This window comes from Babylonia areolata, chromosome 1, assembly GCF_041734735.1.
Source record: "Babylonia areolata isolate BAREFJ2019XMU chromosome 1, ASM4173473v1, whole genome shotgun sequence".
In the NCBI taxonomy this organism is placed as follows: domain Eukaryota; kingdom Metazoa; phylum Mollusca; class Gastropoda; order Neogastropoda; family Buccinidae; genus Babylonia; species Babylonia areolata.
Genome location: NC_134876.1, coordinates 23298200 through 23319001, shown reverse-complemented (window position 1 = coordinate 23319001; position 20802 = coordinate 23298200). Strand labels below are relative to the sequence as shown.

At 41.4% G+C, this 20802-nt stretch overlaps 1 protein-coding gene across 1 annotated transcript; it reads right to left on the bottom strand.

Annotated features, from left to right (window-relative positions):
- Positions 1–408: 408 nt before the first annotated feature.
- Positions 409–7494, bottom strand: LOC143288973 (chitinase-like protein 4). The gene is made up of 6 exons (XM_076598114.1): positions 7351–7494; positions 6837–6853; positions 4123–4255; positions 2781–2969; positions 1216–1353; positions 409–585 (listed from the first exon to the last, which is right to left on the bottom strand). Exons 1-6 carry the CDS (start codon positions 7492–7494, stop codon positions 409–411), a joined length of 798 nt encoding a protein of 265 aa, XP_076454229.1.
- Between the last annotated feature and the right edge of the window lie 13308 nt (positions 7495–20802).

The window sequence follows — 20802 nt, the reverse complement described above, 5'->3', positions numbered from 1 at the left end:
CACCACCACCACAACAACAATACCAATATCACCACCACCACTACAACAACAACAATACCAATATCACCACCACCACAACAACAATATCACCACCACCACAACAACAATAATACCAATAACATACCACCACAACCAGCACAACAACAATACCAATATCACCACCACTACAACAACAACAATACTAATATCGCCACCACCACCACAACAATACCAATATCACCACAACAACAACAATACCAAGATCGCCACCACCACAACCAGCACAACAACAACAATACCAATATCACCACAACAACAACACCAATATCACCACCACCACAACAACCCACCTTGGGGAGGTACTAGCAGTCGTGGTAGTGGCGGTGGAAGTGGCGGTGGTGTTGGGGGTGGTGATCTGGCCAGGTTTCGTCACACACGGTAGGGTGTGGTGGTGGTGGTGGTGGGAGAGGGCTGGCTATCAAACACTTCCTTGACCGCCGACAGAAGCGGGAAGCGACCATGAGCACAGGCAGATCCCGAAAAGTCGTCATAGTTCATGATCCACAGGAACACGCCTGCCAGGTCACGTTGAAGGGCGTACTCCGTCTGTTGACACATGGTGGGGAGATGTTTATTTATTCTTCTTATTTGTTGTTGTTGCATCATCAGAGGTAAAATGCAACGGAGCACTGGCTTAGCTTTGCACATCACTTTTAAAGTAGAAAAAAAAGAAACTCGGCCAACTGACCGCGAAGGCTAGCACCCAGACTACATACTCACTCAAGGTGAAGTGGAAGGAGAGTGGGGAATGGATGGTGAGGTAAAATATTCTCGGTCTGTGAATGATGTGTATTTATGATATGTATGGTATCGGATATTACACATACAAAAAACAAACAAACTAAACAAACCTACAGGTAGTGGAAAATTAATGGTGATAGCACTAATGCCTTATGGATTATCGAAGCAGACCCATGCAGTCACAGTTGTGAGGGTGCATAAAAACAACAACAACAGCAACAACAATAACAATAAGAATGAGAGTTGGTGTGGTTGGTACATCACACATACGGACACACAAAGACACATCACCATCAGCAGCAGCATTGTCAACATTATAATTACAACTTCAACAAGAAGAAGAGGAAGACGAAAAACATAGGTATTATGATAGAAACTACACAACAACAACAACAACAACAAAACAAGGGGGTGGGGGAAAAAAATCCGACTCACTTTGGCTCGAATGCCCTGGGGGTCGTCATAGCAGACCCAGTCATAGGGGCTGCGGTTTTCAAAAGCGATGGCTCCCTGTACCTCAGCGTCGTAAGTCTGGTTCCAGGCCTTGGCTGGCTCACGCAGGTACTGACAGATCTGTTGTGCACGTGCAGAATGAATGATCGTCACTGATTGGGTAGTTTTTGTTGGTTTTGTTTTGTTGGTTTCGTTTTGCTTTTGCTGGTGGGAAATCATATATATATTGTGTGTGTTGAATGTTCCTGCGTGAGGGGTGAAGTCGGAAGTGGTGCGATGAGGATACTTCATAGCCTCAATGCCCCACAGAGGTAAAAATGTTAAATATCATTGAATCATAATTCTTGACTCGTGTGTGTGCGTGTGCGTGCGTGCGTGTGTGTTTGTGTGTCTGCAAACATGCATGTTATCACGTCGACCGAACACATGAGTGTGCTTAGGTACTTCTGTTTGTGTATGATCATGTGCGTGTACCTTATCAACCATTCATTGTAAGCAATGTCATTCTGTTTCCCCCCCCCCACGCCCCCCCCCCCCCACACACACACCCTAGGCCCCTCCCTTTTGTTTCGTTTGATTATTTCCCCCGTCCCCTCCTCCGTCCCCTCCCACACATACATACTCGCTCGCTCTCTTTCACACACTCTGACACGCACACAAAACAATACACAATACAATACAATACACACATTTTATTGTCTATACTTTGGTACAGAGATTTTTTTTGGGGAGCAGCACATGTCCAACATAAAAAAGAAAACAACAAACAAATAAAATGAATGAACAATAAAAATAAAAAAAGAAGATAATTTAAATGGCACCAAATGGAAATAGCTATATACAAATATACAGATTACTGAAATTCACGTGCCTCTCCATTTCAGTCAGCCAAGCCGCATTGCACATCCTCCCACCACACACACACACACACACACACACACACACACACACCATGTGCACACACACGCACACATACACACTATCTCTCTCTCAAACACAGGCAGAGTATGCAACAAATATCACATTTCATTTAGAAATCAAATATAACATGAATGCATTCTCTTTCTATAACGTATACTTTATCATACATGAAGAGGAAATCTTGACTGCAGGACTTGAAACAGGTGAAAAAATGGGTCAAACTGACCTGTACCTACAGGTAACTGGTCCTTTGGTGAAGAACTTTCCCTATGTTTCGGGCCCTAGGGAAATTCCTTCACCAAAACACCAGTTACCACCTACAGATCAGTTTGACCCATTTTTTCACCTCTATCATACATGTTCTCTGTCTCTCTGTGCCTCTCTCTCTCTCTCTTTCTCAACACACACATACTCTCCTCTATCCTTTTCTTTGTCTCTCTCTCTCCATTTCTCTCACTTTCTCTCTCACACACACATATTCTCATTCTCACTCTCCTCCTCTCCACTCATTCTATCCATCTCCCCCTCAGACCTGCCCCCCCTCCACACACACACACTTCTTCCTCCATCCCCCAACCCCTTCCCCTCCCTTAAAGCGACTCTAATCCCACATCAACAACACTTACCTCATCATAGGCGAGCAACGTTCCGTCTTTGGTGTACGGTCCAGGGGTGGCGGTGACTATGGGATGGGTATCGCCCAGGTTATGACTGGAGGGGTCGTTCAGTCTGGTGGTCTTCCCGAAGGCCGCCAGTCCCAATACCAGCTGGTTCCTGCTCACCCCCTGCTCCAGCCAGGCACTCACCGTCTGGTTCTGTACAGGGCGCAACAGTCGAGTGGTAAAATCGTTGGCCTTTCAATCTGAGAGTCACGGGTTCGAATCGCGGTCACGGCGCCTGGTGGATAAAAGGTGGAGATTCTTTTCCGATCTTCCATATCAGCATATGATCAAACCTGCAAGTGACTGATTCCCCCTTCGTGCGTATACGCACGCAGATCAAATACGCACATTAAAGATCCTTGCCTGCGTTCGGTGGGTTATGGAAACAAGAACATGCCCAGCATGCACACCCCCCCAGCCCCCTGAAAACGGAGTATGACTACTTACATGGCGCAGTAAATAGACAAAATGGTCACACACGTAAAATGTTGCATGTCTCATGAGTATATGTGTGCCTGACTGGAAACTGATTGGATGATACAGGAAACGAATGATGAGCGCCCAATGGCAGCTATCTGGTAGGCACCCTGTTGTGCAAATGACTCCGTGTTTGTAAAGCGCTAGGAGCTTGGTCTTCTACCAAGGATAGTCGCTATATAAGTATCCATATCATCATCAAGTGCCCCCTTTTATTTTCTTTATCTTCTCAGTGGTTAGTCGTTTATTCATTACGTGGCAATTTAGACATGTTCGCGTTAAATCATTTCACCGCACGCGTACCTACTCATCCAGTAATCTGGAGAATTGGACATGGGGAGAAAAATACATAAGTATTTATTGAAACACTTTAAAAGAAAATTTAAAAAGGAGTTCAGGGAGGGAAGGTGGTATGAGAAAAGACATATTTTTCATGAGAACATGTAGAAAAATGAGCTTAGCAGACACCGAAGAACATTTTAAGACCAGTCTACGTCGTTCCTGGGTTTCAGGAATTTGGAGGGCATGGAAGGCCCCTCAGCCTTACGGACTGGTGGACAACTGGCTGATTTTATGGATGAAATGCTTGTTGAATGCTGAACTGATCTGACTAATAGTTGCTGTACTTAAGTCTAAGTCTACGTTTCAAACCTCTGGTTGATTTACTAACTGCACGACAATTGCGTGACAATTTCATGTATACAAACAATCACGCAGAGATATACAAACACAAAGACATAATACATACATATGAACAACCACACAAAAACTGAAAACCGATGCAGCCAAGCAAGCAAGCAAGGAAGAGAGGAAGCAGACATATACTCACAACAGACAAACGGCTCAGAGGAGGATCGCTGGGGACCTGTGAAGGTCGGAGATAGAGGGCGGTGTGATGGCCCAGTTTGGGAAGCGGAAATGACCACAGGTCATAGGTCATCAGCAGAAAGTAGTCCACGAACCTGTCAGGCAAAAGAGTTCAGTTTAGTTGCTCAAGGTGGCGCCACTGCCAGCAGATAAATCCATATATGCCATACCACATCTGCTTAGCAGATGCCTGACCAGCAGCGTAACCAAACGAGCTTAGTCAGACCTTGAGAGAAACGGAAAATGAAATGAAATGAAATCAATCAATCAATCGATCGATCGATCGAGTAATCAATCAATCAGACTGGTGCGAAAGCGCTTTTATTTGTCTCTGCACAAGACTCAGCGCTATATAAATACCATTATTATTATTATTATTATTATTATTATTATTCAATCAAGAGGAAAGAGTTCAAGCCTCCCACCCTTTCTTTTAACTCATGGATAAATAACTGTGTAAAGCAGGCCTTCGCTGTGGGTAGATTCATGGGGACTGTGGTGACGTTCTCTGTCATGGAAAGGACGCTCACTCAGTCTGGATCGAGTCATTGTTTTCAGCCGGATGCCTAGCAGGTAGTATCCTGCGTATATTGAATCAGAGTAGACACAACTGAACATCACAATCGCTTATTCCGAGTCCCACAAACATAGCCAAAATCTTAGTTCGTTTGTCGTATTCCCAGTGTCGGAAGTCCACAGAGAAGTCAGGTTGCCAGGAGACCACACACCAGAGGAGACCGTGCACTGATGGTGAATCAATTCGGTTTTGCTCAGTTGTGCCTGTTCTGATTGGTGTACACCCTACATCCACGCATGCCCCTTCTGACAACAATAATCGCTTAGTGGTGAAGTCAGACTGACTATCAAACCTGAATAAAGGAAACCCACAGGTATAAACACTGAGTAAATGAGGCCCGTGAAGTTTGAAACCCTGAATCAAGGAGGCCCAGCTGCAAAACGCTGTCTGGTACGTATTAAAAGAATGTCAGTGTTCAGAGAATATGCAGTCGTCCCCTCTGTGGAAGCGTCGTGGCTGAGTCGGTTAGGCGTTGGACTTCTGATCGTGTTCACTTGTCATCAGGTTTCGAGGCCCTGTTTCGGCATGGTGTTGTGTTGGGAAAGACACTTTAATCTTAAGTCACACAGGTGTGAATGGGCACCTGTTTTCGTTTGGGAAAGTTTTAACGGGCACAAGAAGAGGACTGGGTCCTGCCTTCCTGTACAAAGCCTTGGACACAATTGATAGTAGTCCACTGCCATGATGGCTCTAACAGACTGTGGGAGCTTTAAAGTTTTATTCTCTCTCTCCCTCTCTCTCCTCATACACACACACATATACAATGATCATCAGTATAGTAATGATTAAAAAAAATACAGTGATGAAGCCGAAGTCGATCATGTGTATGGCAATAACGACGTTTTAAAAGAGCATCATATAACATTACTATCAATAATTGCATAAATGTACTTATGCATCGCGAAATTGTGTGCGGAAACAATTCAAAGCACTTTCACATCCTATTTTAACAGGCATGCATAACTCTGACACATAGGGATGAGAACAAAGGAGGGGTTTTTACATCACCGTGGTTAAACATAGGGATTAAAACATTAGATACATGTAGACAGAAGGTTAGAGAAAACTGTGGGTGGAGAAATGGAGTGTTAGGTGGATCTGTTAGCAATCGCTTTCACAATATCAAAGACGATAGCACTGACATCCAGTAACAAAGTAAAACTTCAAGTTTGATTGGTTGCTTTCTACTTTCGCTTTCACAGTATCAAAGACGACAGCACTGACATTCAGTAACAAAGTAAAACTTCAAGTTTGATTGGTTGCTTTCTACTACTCACATCACCAGTTTTGATGGATCATAAATGTTGTTGATTTCAAAATGATTCCCCCATGTCGGCAACGTTATCAGCAGTCTTGGTCTGCCAGTGCTCTGTGCTTCTATCGTGAACTCCAACCACAATCGCTGTATAACACACACACACACACACACACACACACACACACACACACACACACACACACTTTTTTTCAGCAAGAACACAGACAATCCTTCCCATTCTTTTGATTAAATTCACCAGAGGCAGCAACTGGAGAATAACAGTAACAAACAGTATATAGAAAAAGACAAACATTCTCATCCATTTAAGCAAATCCACCGCAATCAACAACTAAAACACCTGATAGTGAACAGAAACAACCGTATCCATCTTTTGTTTAAATAAACTCACCCTAATCTACAACTGTAACACCCGAAGGCATACGTAAATACATATTGATAGAAAGGAACAAGCGTACTCATCCAATTAAATGCATCTGAGTCAACAATTCAAACATCTGACGCTAAACAGAAACAAACAAAAGATCAGTTTCAGTTTCAGTTTCAGTAGCTCAAGGAGGCGTCACTGCGTTCGGACAAATCCATATACGCTACACCACATCTGCCAAGCAGATGCCTGACCAGCAGCGTAACCCAACGCGCTTAGTCAGGCCTTGAGGAAAAAAGAAAAAAAGAAAAAAAAGAGACAGTTGTGTCCATCCATACAATCAAACACATCCCAATCAACATCTAAATCACCTTAAGGCAGACAGCAGCAGCAAACAACAACAACAACAACAAAAACTGACAGAGACAACCATACCATCTTTTCAATTAAGCTGACCACGTACCCGTGGCAGACTAAGGAACAAAATACATAGAAACAGTCACATTCAATCATTTCTCGTTAAACTCACCTCCAGTCAACACATAGAACCCATGAAGGCAGACAGAAACAAAGGCACACACAGAAAGAAACAACCATAATAACTGATAATAACTAGTGCAGAAGAAGAAGGGGGAGTTTCAGTTTCAGTTTCTCAAAGAGGCGTCCCTGCATGCGGACAAATCCATACTATGCCACACCACATCTGCTAGGCAGATGTCTGACCAGCAGCACAACCCAACACCCTTAGCCAGGCCTTGAGTGCATGCATATATTTTTGTGTAGGCTATTTATCAGAGTGGATTTCTACTACAGAATGTAGCCAGAGGACAACACTCTCGTTGCCATGTGTTCTTTTTCAGTGCGCCAAGTACCTGCTGCTCACAGGCCCTCGGTTTATCATCTCATCCGAATGACTAGACGCGCGTTTTAATCATTCTGCCTCCTTCCTCACCCAGGGGAAGGAACTCACCGCAATGAACAACTGAAAGGCCTCACGGTGGTCAGGGGGAGGGAAGAGCCAGCTGACATCCACGCCGTCAAAGCCGTGCTGACGGAGGTACTGGGTGACGCTGGTGATGAAAGCTCTGCTCAGCAGGGGATTCTGGACCACCATGAGGAAACGGTTAGACTGCACTAACCCCTTGCCCCCCACGGACAGTAGCACTTTGAGGTCAGTGTTCTGGGCCTTCAGGCCGACGGCTTGCTGGTAGAATTCTGTGGAAGGAAGTTTTTTATTCTGATTATCTTCTTTCGGTTATTTGATTTGCATTCCACTTATCTTTCACGCATGCACACACACACACACACACACACACGAACGCACGCACACACACACACACACACGCATGCATGCACGCACGCCCACACTCATATATATATATATATATATATATATATATATATATATACAAAGAAAGAGAAAGGGTGAGCATTCCCCTAACTACAGACAAAACAAATTCAAACAACGCCCTAACAACAATGAAATTAATTGAAATAAATCAGAATAAAATTGAATAAAATGAAATAAGAATAGGTGTGAAAATGCATAAAAGAATGAAAAAAACCAAATAAATGAATAAACGAATATATAGATAGATAAATAAATAAATAAATAAACAAAACGCGACCAAAAAACAACAAAAAAAACAACAACAACAACAACAAACAAACAAAAGCAAAAACCACCAACAACAGGAACTAACTAACCCAGATCTTTCACGTGAGTTGTGACCAGCCCTGTCCCGCTCGCGTTGAGGTGAGCGTAAGCGTAGAGGATGTGAGTACATAGGCTGGGGTTAATCGTGTTCGGGGTGATGCGGCCCTCCGAGCTAGGGTCTGTTTTCCAGTTGGCGAAATAGCACATGCTGACTTTCTTCCCCTGGGACTGGGCAGCTGATGGTGCCACCACAACAACTGTCAAGACAAGACAGGAGAAGACAAGACGATGTGAGTGCAGCCGATGTCAGGAAATTCGCGTGGTTACGTGTAAACGAAAGACTGCAAATGTCATGTAACTTTTTAAAATATCAAACACAACTGCCAAGGTAGCAATAAGAAGAGGCGTGTATAGCCGATTTCAGGAAATTCCGTGCGGTTACGTAAAAATGAAAGGCTACAAATGTCATGTAACTTAAGAAATGTCAGTCACATCTGGCAATGTATCAATCAACGCTTTAACTAAAACAAAGGCATGGCCCAGTGTTGAATGTAGGCGTCTAAAACCTGCTTGGTAGTACAACCACAAATCAAAACGTCAACCAAATCAAAGCGTGCTTTTCTTGTTCACGAGAATGTATTTGATCAGTTTGGAAATTAAAAAAAGAGCCCGGCAAAAGAAAATCTTTAACCCTTTTTATTTTCATTATCAAAAATGACATTGAACAGTATCTTACCGATAATGGTTGTTTTCCACCTAAACCTGATGTGATTTTGTCAGGATCAGATGCTGAAAGATAATTTCGGTTACGTGTTCTTTTCCATGCACACGATTCCATTTATCGGCTTATCATAGGTCTGCTTTGCAAAAAACACTTGTAACTTTGCAAAACTATAAACAGAAATGGAAACACAAATTAAGCCCAAGTAAAAACAATATTGTATTTTTCACAGGAGAAAGATTCCTCGTGATGTGTTTAGTGTTATAACTAATGAAAGATTAGAAGTTGTTAATTGTTCTAAATATTCAGTCATCGTGTTCAACAGAACATGCAAAGGAAAAAGGAAAGAAAAAGTCCACAAGCAAGCCCTGAAACCAATGTATTCATTGTCAGAGACAACCAGAAAACAAAAGCTGTTCTCCTGGAATCTTTTTTTGAACTGTCTAAGACCATGGTAACACTGCTTTAGTTACACAACTGTGAAGTTTAGGGGCATGAAAATGTAGATATTTTAGAAAGATTACGATTAGAATGTTTTAAAGCATTTTTTTCGATTGAACATGCATACTATGACTCATATGATTTATGGAGAAGCAGGCATACAACCTGTCTCCGTGCCGGTGAAAACAAGAATGATTAGGTTTTGGACTGATATGATAACGTCTACCATACAGAAATATTATTGTAAACTATACGTACTTTGTTTGAGCTATAAAAAGGATGGATTTTTACATCACCGTGGTTAAAATTTACAAGAAATATTTTGGCACAAACGAGATTTGATTGCATCTGGAAATTCACAGCCGTGTTCAAATAATGACTGTTTATGTTCAAATGTCAGACTGGAATTGTAAAACAATCATAATTCATATTCATATGTGGTGTAACGCCCTGTAAATTAGTTTTACTGAAAATATTAAGATAAGCTTGGAAGAGAAAAATATATTTCAAATCTACCTGATTGTTATGTGTCATCAGCAGCACCGTTGATGTATAATTGTCTCAAAAAGTTACCCATTCAGACTTGTAGACGTCATAATGTTCCGCGTGTTTGTCAAAGTTGCATGATCGTTTATGTGTCCGTTTTGTTATCGCCAATTTCACGTGTTTACATTTTATTTCTGTGTATATCAATGACGTTATTTTCCCCCCATGCCCCAGCTGAGGTAAAATAACTAAATATCCTTCATTCTTGTGTGTGTGTGTGTGTGTGTGTGTGTGTGTGTGTGTGTGTGTGTGTGTGTGTGTGCTTTTTTTTTTCTTTGTGTGTGTGTGTGTGTGTGTGTGTGTGTGTGTGTGTGTGTGTGTATTCTGTTTTATCCATGTATGTTAAAATAGCTTTAGAAAAAAAAACGAGAGGCCAGAGGAGAAAATATCATTATCATTGAAAATGTAAACGTACATGCCTTTAACAAATATTTGACTTCAACATTTCGTTTGCCCACCCTTCACGAAAAAAGGGTGTATCCTCACAGGTTGGGCAGTTTTAGCTTATATATATATATATATATATATATATATATATATATATATATTTTTTTTTTTTTTTTTTTTTTTTTTTTTTTTTTAACATTAAAACAAAAATCAAAATCTACGTCACAAATTCTCGGTCCAACACTCCTTTCTGCACAACAGAATGTAACGTTAATTGTAACGGACAGAGTAACAAACAGACCAGCATGTAACCAGTCAAAATTACTCACCATGCAGCCAGTTAGTTATATCCGGTTTTAACTGATATTCACAACCACCTCAAGCGACACGGCCAACGGCGGATAAACCATAACAGGAATGTGGAACAGAGGGAGGGAATCTATCTTAACAAAGCACTGACAACACCAGAACAAATATAGAGCTATTTCTAAAAGATACAACTACTACAACTACTACTTCTACTACTGCTGCTACTACTGCTACTACAGAAAAAATCAAAAGGAAGTCATACATATACCTATTTCATTATAATTCAATTATCGTAATTAATACTACTACTGCTACTACTACCACTGTTGCTGCTGTTGTTGTTGCTGCTACTACCACTACTACTATTGCTGCTACTACTGCTATTTCTACTATAACCACCACCGCTACTACAACTGCTTAATTAATTAATTTAATACTTAACCAAACATTTCACTAATCAATTATTAGTGGTTTCTTAGTCAAAGCTAATGCGATTAATCAATTGTGGGTAAGTATAGTTACAATTGAGGGTAAGTTTAGTAGATAAATTAATTCTTTAATTTGTAAAAGCAACTCTCACAAAATAAATGAAAAGACAATTAAACAAAGAATATATACCTGGAACGACGAACAACAGGAAGTAAAGTTGACATCGAGACGCCATGAGTCTTCTTTCAGTTTTCGGATGTAACGACAATTTGGGGTGTTGTGCCTGAAAGGAAGTTAATCAGTCAGTTATTCAATCAATTAGTTAATTATTCCGTCGATCGACAGATCAGATAATTGTGATTTTGTTTTAGTACACACACACGTATATCACAACCCCTCCACACACACACACACACACACGCATGCACACGCGCACACACACACACACACACACACACGCACATACACACACGCACACACACACACACACACACACACACACACACACATACACACACACACACACACACACACACAGGGGGCGGGGGGGGTTGGAGTACAGGACAGTATAAAAAGGATGGGTAAAAATATGCCACATCACATCAACGGAAAAAAGAGAAAAGAAAAGAAAAAAACAGAGAGAAAGAAGAGGCAAGAAGGGAAGCAAAGGAAAAGAAAAGTAAATAAAGTACAAAAGGAAGTGTATGACTCTAGAGCAAACAGAAATTCGTGTTCAACGACATAGAAGTGAGAAAGACAGACCAAGAGATCGACTAAGAAAAGAGAGAGGGGTGGTGGGGGTGGGCGTGGGGGTGGGGAGAGGATGAGAGAGAGGGGGGGGGGGGGGAGAGGCAGAGAGAAGGCGAGAGAAAAGGAGCGAAAGAGAGATAGAGATAGAGAAAAAGAGGGAAATAGGGACAGAGACACAGACAGGCAGACAGTCTGAAAGACAGACAGAGACAAGCACACGGACAGACAAACAGAAAGAAAGAAAGAAAGAGAGGAGGGGGGAGAGGAGAAAGAAACGAGCAAGCCTGAAAAGCAGACAGACAGACTATACAACACCACATACTACAATGCAAAACATTGATGATTATAACAGATATATATATATATATATATAGAGAGAGAGAGAGAGAGAGAGAGAGAGGGACGGAGGTGGGTGGGTGGGGGAAGTGAGGTAAAGATTGAGATATATAGATTCAGCAGCTGAAAAGAAAGGACTGAAACTTCATAAACTGGGGAATGGAGGGAAACGAGTATTCTTAAATGTAGATAAATATAAATGTGTGAATAAGTCTTCCATGTTTATGGGTTGGGTTTTTTTTTTAATGACCTGAGGACTAGTCATGATTTAAGTCAATATTGATGGGCGGATCGTTGTATGACACCCTTCAAAAATAAAAGATGACAAAAAGTGAAAGAAGACAGCCAAAAATAGGTGGGATGGGGTGTATAGCTAACAAAAAGAATGGCAGAAAAATAAAAAGAAGGGTGAAAGAAATCAAAATGAACGGGAAAAGAAAAGGAACGGTAGATAGATAGATAGAAATCAAGGAAAACAAAAAGAAACAAGGGCGGAGAAGAAGGGGAAGGAAGAAGAAGCCGATAATGAAAAAAAAAAACCGTCACCGAACTGGAGTGGTTTATTTCACGAACTGAGCATTGGGCAACCCTAAGCTCGAATCCCCAAAGTTCATCAATGTCGAATCTTTTTTTCTGTTTAAACCCGGTGTTCGGTTGTCTGTGTGTCCGTGGTAAACTTTAACATTGACATTTTCTCTGCAAATACTTTGTCAGTTGACACCAAATTAGGCATTAAAATAGGAACAATTCAGTGCTTTCCAGTTATCTTGTTTAAAACAACATTGCACGTCTGGGATGGGCACAAAAAAATTAAAAATGAAGCCTAATTATATGCAAACTGCATTTACTGTTATATTTATCTTTTTTTGTATTCTCTAAACCTGGCACTTTGATCTGATATTCTGACAACAACAAGAGCAGTCATTATTATCATTTTTTGTTCAAACAGGAATTTCTTTTGCTAAGCATGGAAGTTTTGTTTATATTGCAAACATTTTGGTGCAGATAGTAAAGGGAAATCACTCTGTAATTAATGCTAGGGGACTTAATTTGCTTTAAACTGATCTTTCTCATCTTAAACATTACATTTTGAAATTATACTCAATACATAAAAAGCTTGTGTGTTTTACTCTCAGTGTACAGGACTTTCACTATATTCATTCGCCCAAGTGGTCTACAAACACCGAACAGATTTTAACGATTATATTTTATTTTACGTTTATCACAAGTGAGTCTTGAAGGCCTTGCCTCTCTTGTTTTTTCATGCAGATGCGGTGTAACGTATATGGATCAGTCCGCACGCTTCGACACCTCCTTCAAACTGAGGTGGTCAGCGCCACAGACTGACGACGAAGCGAACGCTGGTTCAAATCTTATCACGGACATATTAATATTACGTTGTGGAGTTTTTCGGCCCGTGGCTTGCTCATTACTGATGCTGGGTGTACATACGAAAGTTTCAAATTGAAAGAGATGCAAGCAAACAACTGGGTGCCAGTTGAAGAGAAACAAGTAACATTGTTTATCGACACATCATTGATTGCATGTATTATATGATGACACTATTTCAAAACTTCCCCAGATTTATAAAAATGGTCATAATCTTTTAAAATGTAAATCTAATTTCCAGAATGACATAAATGATGCAGTTATATTTGCATCGATACCAACATTTGCATCTGCAAATCACACACACACACACACACACACACACACACACACACACACACACATATATATATATATATATATATATATATATATATATATATATATATATATATATTCAATTATTTGGCGTTTGTCAAAATACAAAAGACAGAACGAGGGGCGTCCAATCAGTTTGAGTTTCATGGAGGTATCAAAACGAGCGGACGGACCAATATACGATTCACCGCATCTCAATCTTTTGGAGAATAAAAAGGGGGATCGCACACACCCAATGTCCTTTGGTCAGGCCTTCAGATGTTGCCCTAGGCTTATGTAAAACATGAACATAAATGAATAAAACGTGATAACGATTCCACAATAGTGAAAGACGTCCCAGTTCTAAACGCAGACGAACAATCAGCGTAGAAGTGAACACAGCCAAAACAAAATAGAATAATGAATACAAAGCATAAACAAATAAACTCACTGGGAATCGGTTCTGGATTTGACATCCCGCAGCGGTTTTGCCAGTTTATATTATATGTTTTTATCTTTTGATGCCGCTGTATTGTAGCATGCTACCGGCTCGAAAGGGAAGACTGAACATTGTGAACTAAACTCGTGCCATTCATTGTCCGATCTACCGACACAATCACAATGCATAACGTAGTGTGTTCTTTATTTGTGTATTGTCGTGCTTGTACATTATCTGAACGGAGAAATTGCAACCACTGCTGTTGGTGTTTGTAGTCACTACTACTACTGCTATTATATCAAGTAGTAGTAGTAGTAGTATCGCTGCTGTTGCTGCTACCACTACTACTACAACTACATCACTATCGGCTCTCAACATCGATCATGGTTAACATGTTAAAACAACATTTTTCTTCTTTTGGGTTGTCAAGCTTTTCTCAAATGGTGACTTCAGTTTCAATGTTCAATTCCAGACCTACGTGGAGAAAGAAAGAAAGAAAAAACAACAACCAAAGAAGTGACAATGACTATGACCAGCTTAAATATCATCTTGACTGAACATGCTGTTTGACATGGCATTGCACGTCTTACCTTCTAGGAAAGAAAGAAGAAAAGGAAAAAAAAAGGGAGGAAAGAAGAACGAGAAACAGACAGGAAAAGAACAGAAAGAAAGAAGAAAGACGAGTGAATAAAAAAAGATAAAGAAAGAAAGAACGAACGAAAGATACACTGATAGATAGATAGACAGATAAAAACACAGGACGAAGAAACAAAATCTTACCACCAGTGACAGACGATAAACCTGAAACGGAGCTACGTGCAAAAAATCACAAGCCGCCCAACAGGGGTGGGTTGCTTTTATACTCTCGGTTGACCTCCGCCTCTTTTGACATCGCATCCTCAACTCATCCTCATTTGCACACGGTCTATAGACCCCCACTCCTCTTCTCCTCTTCCTTCTGCCTTACCCTGATGGGCGCTTTCTATTACCAGCATTCCTTTTGCAAAAGCCGTACTTGTTTTTTTCTCTTTCACAGGTATTGTAAGAAGGAGTTCCTTGCTTCATACCCAGATGCATGCAGGGCCTACATACAAAGATTTCGACGACATGCAAACGGACTCCCTCACACACACACACACACACACACACACACACACACACACACACAAGCCGCACACACAGGTAGATAGATACATAAGTAGATAGGTTTATAGACAGGTAGATGTTTAGAGGTTTAGAGACAGAAAGAGAAAAAAACAGACAGATGGAAAGAGAGAGAGAGAGAGAGAGAGAGAGAGAGAGAGAGAGAGAGAGAGAGAGAGAGAGAGAGAGAGAGGCACAGACAGACACACAGAAAGACAGAGACAGAGAGACGGACGGACAGATAGACAAACAGAGACTGACAGACAGAGAAACGGGCAGACAGAGAGACAGGTAGACAAACAGAGAGACGGAGAGGGATGGGAAGAGAGGTACTTTGCTTTAGAGGTGACCATCGCCTCGAACTCAAGACATCGCATCAAAACGCGTGTGCTGCAGCCACTATTGTACGCCCATCCTATCTCTTACCCATCCTCAGAAATACCCGCCCGGGCTTGCCTGTTAAATGTTAGTTTGGCACGATTTATCTAAATATTGATAGGCGTCCTAACTGCACTCCTCTTTATCATACACCTCCACATTTTGAAGTTTGGTTCAAAAGAATTTCGTCTGCGCAAATTCACACCCTTGAGCGAAATATCTGTGTGTGTGTGTGTGTGTGTGTGTGTGTGTGTGTGTGTGTGTGTGTGTGTGTGTGTGTGTGTGTGTGTGTGTGTGTGTGTGTGTGTGAAATGGAGATTCCGAATGAAAATTCTATCATATCGTTCGCATAAAATGCATAAAAGGAAAAGAAAAAAAAAGAGAAGAAAAATCGGGTTTTATTGACACCGACGCTATGCTTGCATCTCCTCCCAGTAGTATGATGTTAGAGCCAGGAGCGAGAGGCAGGCTGCACAAACGAGCAGGCAAGAACAATGTCACTTCTTTCTCTGCGGCGAAATAAAACAAACCAATCATCACTCAGTGGCCGTACAGGAGGTTGCGTATTCTTGCGAAAATAGATGATGATACATATTTCCCCCCACGAAAAGCTTGCAACAGTGTGTACTTAAAGAAATCATCACAAATACTTGAGGGAAGAGTCACTGCGTTCACTCCTTATCTGTATGCATGGCAGTCATATTCCTTCTTATTCCCTTTCTTGCCCTCCGTTTGCATAGTGTCTAATTCCTTATTCTCCCTCAACTCAGTGAAGTTTCAATGGGACGCCGCACAGAACTGTTCACCAGTGGGAGACCGTGCCAGGTCTGTGTGTCAAAGCCTGGGTCTCTGTAAAAGATTTTCCAGTCCATTCTGCAATGTTCTGTCCATAGTTGCTTTTTTTTTTTCTTCTTTCTTCTTTTTTCTCTTCCACTGTCTCCCTCCCTGAACAGTTCACTGGAAGATTATTTTAGCAAGGCCGTTGGATCTTGTTTTGTTGCCATTCCTGCGTAGCTTTCTTTTGTTAACTGATGTCAGCAGAATTTCACAGGTCCAATGTGATGCTTGACAGTTTGGCGCAAAGTGTACTCGCCGTACGATAATAATAATAATAATAATAATAATAATAATAATATTATTATTTATTAATTAATTAATTAAGAAGGATAAAGACCAGTTTATTCTATTTCGCCTTTCATTGAAATACAACAATGCTCATGGTACACCACATAAGTAAACTATAAAAATAAAATTTCATGATGATAATATTTACAATAAAAAATAATGATAGTAATAAACAAATAAATGAATGAATGGATAACTAAATGAATAAATAGATGAATAAATAAATAAAAGTAACAATCGCTATCAAAGTTATATTTAAATATCTACTCTACCCATATTCCCGCACTCATGCGCACACTGCACATACAGTTGCCTCAACTGCACAGCGAACATCCAAATATCAACCACCTAAGCATTATATCAAAAACCCACGCAAGCGCTGACAAGCGGAGGAATGCACACACACACACACACACACACACACACACACACACACACACACACACACACACACACACACACACACACACACACACACACACACACACACATACACACACACAGCAAATATGCATGCAGATACATTAATTCAATGAATCATGATTTTTTAAAGAGAGTTAAGAATGAAAAATCACAAACAAGTTATAACGCATGCATTGCATTCATTAATTACACATAGAGACTGTCAACCGCAAGGATAAAACAGAATTGACAGAAACTCCACGAGTTTTACCTTAGATCATTGTTCATGAACCCGTACCGCTTTTTCTTTCTTTATTATTTTTTTCAGCACACATCACCACAAGGGGGTGCCGTCACTGACTGTTTCTGTGCTTAGTTTCGGCGTGATGTTGTGTCCATGTGGAAGGCACTTTACTCCGATTTCCCTCACACCACCCAGATGCGAATGGGTACCGGCCTACGGTCGGGCGAGGGTTAGAAATGGCGAAGAGAGAGGATTGCGTCCCGCCTCGCTATCTCGATCCCAAGACGGTGGATATGAATTCACTGTTCGGAAGATTGTAAAAGGCTGAGGGACATTTACCTTAACACACCACAACAATCACTTGCCCGATAGCTGCAAAAGGCAATGGGAACTTGAACATTGACCCCACACCAAAATCCGCTACAACAAGAGAATATCTTTATACTCCCAGCATCTACGAAATGCAGCACGTCATTAAAACCAAGAAGTCAAAAAATCCTCCACTGACCGCTGACCAGTTGTTTGCTCGACCGTGTTTCAAATCTGATACTACACAAATTCTTGCCACCAAATATGCCTTCAGCCAAATCTGACAAATTGTGTGACTGACCGGCTTACACAATCACACACATACCTTGCAGGCAAAATGGGTGCATTCCTGTTGTGGAGGAGGATCGTGGCTGAAGGTAGGATCTGGAGATAGTATCAGAACTTAGTGTCAGCTGGGTGATGGGCGAAGAAGAGAGGGAAATAAAGGTGACAGACATGTGGGAAGTATGGGAGGGTGGTCATTGACAGAAGTGGTTCTGGAAAAGCTCTCTTGTAGTCACAACATTTGTTCTATCACTTCGTGGAGAGGAGGTGCCAGATATAACAGAGAGGTGTTTTATTGTTTTTGCTTTTATTGTTGCTGCTGTGGTATTTGTTTTATCCAAACGTTTCTCTGTGAAAATGATTCCGCTAACCACCAATGAACAAACGTAGTAGTAGTAGTAGTGGTAGGGGAAGGAGGAGGAGTAGGAGTAGAAGTAGTAGGATGAGTCGTGTAATCATTATACTAAAAACGGGCAATTGAGATATTTTTCTTTGAATTAGAATCTTATATGCAGGTTAAGATTTCGTCTAGGTTTATTGCTACAGAGTAGTTATGCGTGTGTTCGAATGCCCGAAAAGCGCAGTTTACCTTGGAAGGGGTTGGGGGAGGGAGGATGCGAGGCGCGCGCTCGTGACATGCGCGAGCGCGAGCAAGGATTGTTTTTCTACCCTATCTGTCTTTGCAAGCTTGAACAGTCTGTTCAGTAGACAGTCAGAAATATCTCTCCGCCTCCACCCCCACTCCACTCCACCCCATCCCCATTCCTCCGACCTATAACCTCTCTCCTTAAAGAAGATCCACAAAACCTGACATCCTCCACGTACCCACCCTCACCCCCTTCCTTCCCAACCGAAAAAAGAAAAGTTTAGCAAAAACCGGGTTTATACTTGGAGATTGAAACTGAGAGGCTTAGACAGAACACTCCCATCCCATTCCACCCATATGTACACTTCTAGCTATTCCCCGCACTGACCCTACTACCACTCCATCCCTTCAAAAATTCATATCCTTTCTCATAGTCTTCCTCCTCTTCCACTCACTTCCCTCACGAAAGCGAGAGCACACACACACACATGCAAAGACACACACACACACACACACACACACACACACACACACACACACAGAGAGAGAGAGAGAGAGAGAGAGAGAGAGAGAGAGAGAGAGAGGCACCCACCTAATCACATAAAGTGAAAAGACGTACAACTCAAGATGACACACAAAGACAAACAGATAGAAAGACAGTCACACACAGACACAGACACACACACTGAGACAGACAGATAGACAGACAAACTGACATACACACGCGCGCGCGCGCGCGTGTGTTTCTGCCGTGTTTCCGATTCGCCCGTGCCCTTTCTATTATTCAGTCGGCTGCTACATCACTGCTCGTTGTTCTGGTTCCTGTGGCTGACAGCACCAGGTCCTCTCCTTTCCACTGTCCTCAAAGAAAGAACTACTGCCGAGCCGATCCATTCCCTGCTGTCTCTCGCAGACTCGGGTTCAGAAAATTTCTCTGTTTGCTGAGAATGTTTGTATGAGTAACGAATTAGTGCTGCTACTGCTACTACTACTGCTGCTGATACTACTACTACATCTATTATGTGTTCATATAGCGCTCACCATGCGTCTCTAAGCGCATTTAACAATGCATAAACAATAGTAAGAAGATGATAATTATCATGATACAGGAATATCACAAAAAGAAGTAACAACATTAAGAAAAAAAACTCGATGCTACTACTATTAGAAAAATAAAATACAAAAAAACAACAACAAACAAACAAAAAAACCCAATATAACATCACTCATAACTCACTAACTTCTCATACCTCACCCCACTCCTCACACACCCGTCGACATACGCACATGCACAAAGACAGCCTGTGCGAGAGAGACATCACAAATTTAACATATTGTTCAAACAAATGATATGTTTTAATAACATCTTTAAAATATTCATGCATGATACATGATGATGATTATCATTATCATTGTTATTCTTAGTATTATTATCAGTTATCTTCAGTTTGTTTCGCGTGGCTCTTTCATGGTAGGATTTTTAAACTGTGTTGCAGTCTCATACATTATAATGGTGTTGGAAACTTTCAAACTCAGCAAGCTGTCTGGAGTGTCGAAGAAATTGCCAATGCAAATTCTAAAATGTCAGACATTGGCAATGGCACATCGCACACACACACACACTCGCGAATAAGAAATTGTTGCGAATCATCATCAGTTTACATATATCATTATATGGAATGGTGTGTCCTGGTTATGAAATGCTTGAGAATGGAATGTTTTACAAAGTTTAAATCTGTCCCACTCACCTCCAGTCCATCCACCTTTCCACTGGGCGCAGTACCAACCCGGCAGACCAAAACTGTGCAGCTCTTCAAGGCACATTATTACTTTTCTTTTGTGTTTGATTAACAACGATCTGTTTGTTACAGTTTTTCTCCCTCATAAGTTTTTACCTCTTCGTCGATTCGCATTCACAGCTGTCGTCTGCACAGAGATGACGCACGACATCTTGTGGCGACAGTAGCAGTGCCGTAGTAAGGGGCGCAATGCTTTGGTGCGCGTGTGTGCGAAGTTGTCTTTAGCATTTGCCTCCCTTTGGTCAGTCGTGCGCATTGTGTTTGGTGTTGGAATACCAATAATATTTGTGTGTGTGTGAAACGATTCGCTGTGGAAGATGTGATTGGGGACAGGGACGTGAGGGTTGGGGAATTTCGGATGGCGTTGAAGATGAGGGCAGAGTGAGGTGGGTGTAGACGTATCAGAGTTTTACATTATAAAATAATTGCATACCCTACACACACACACAC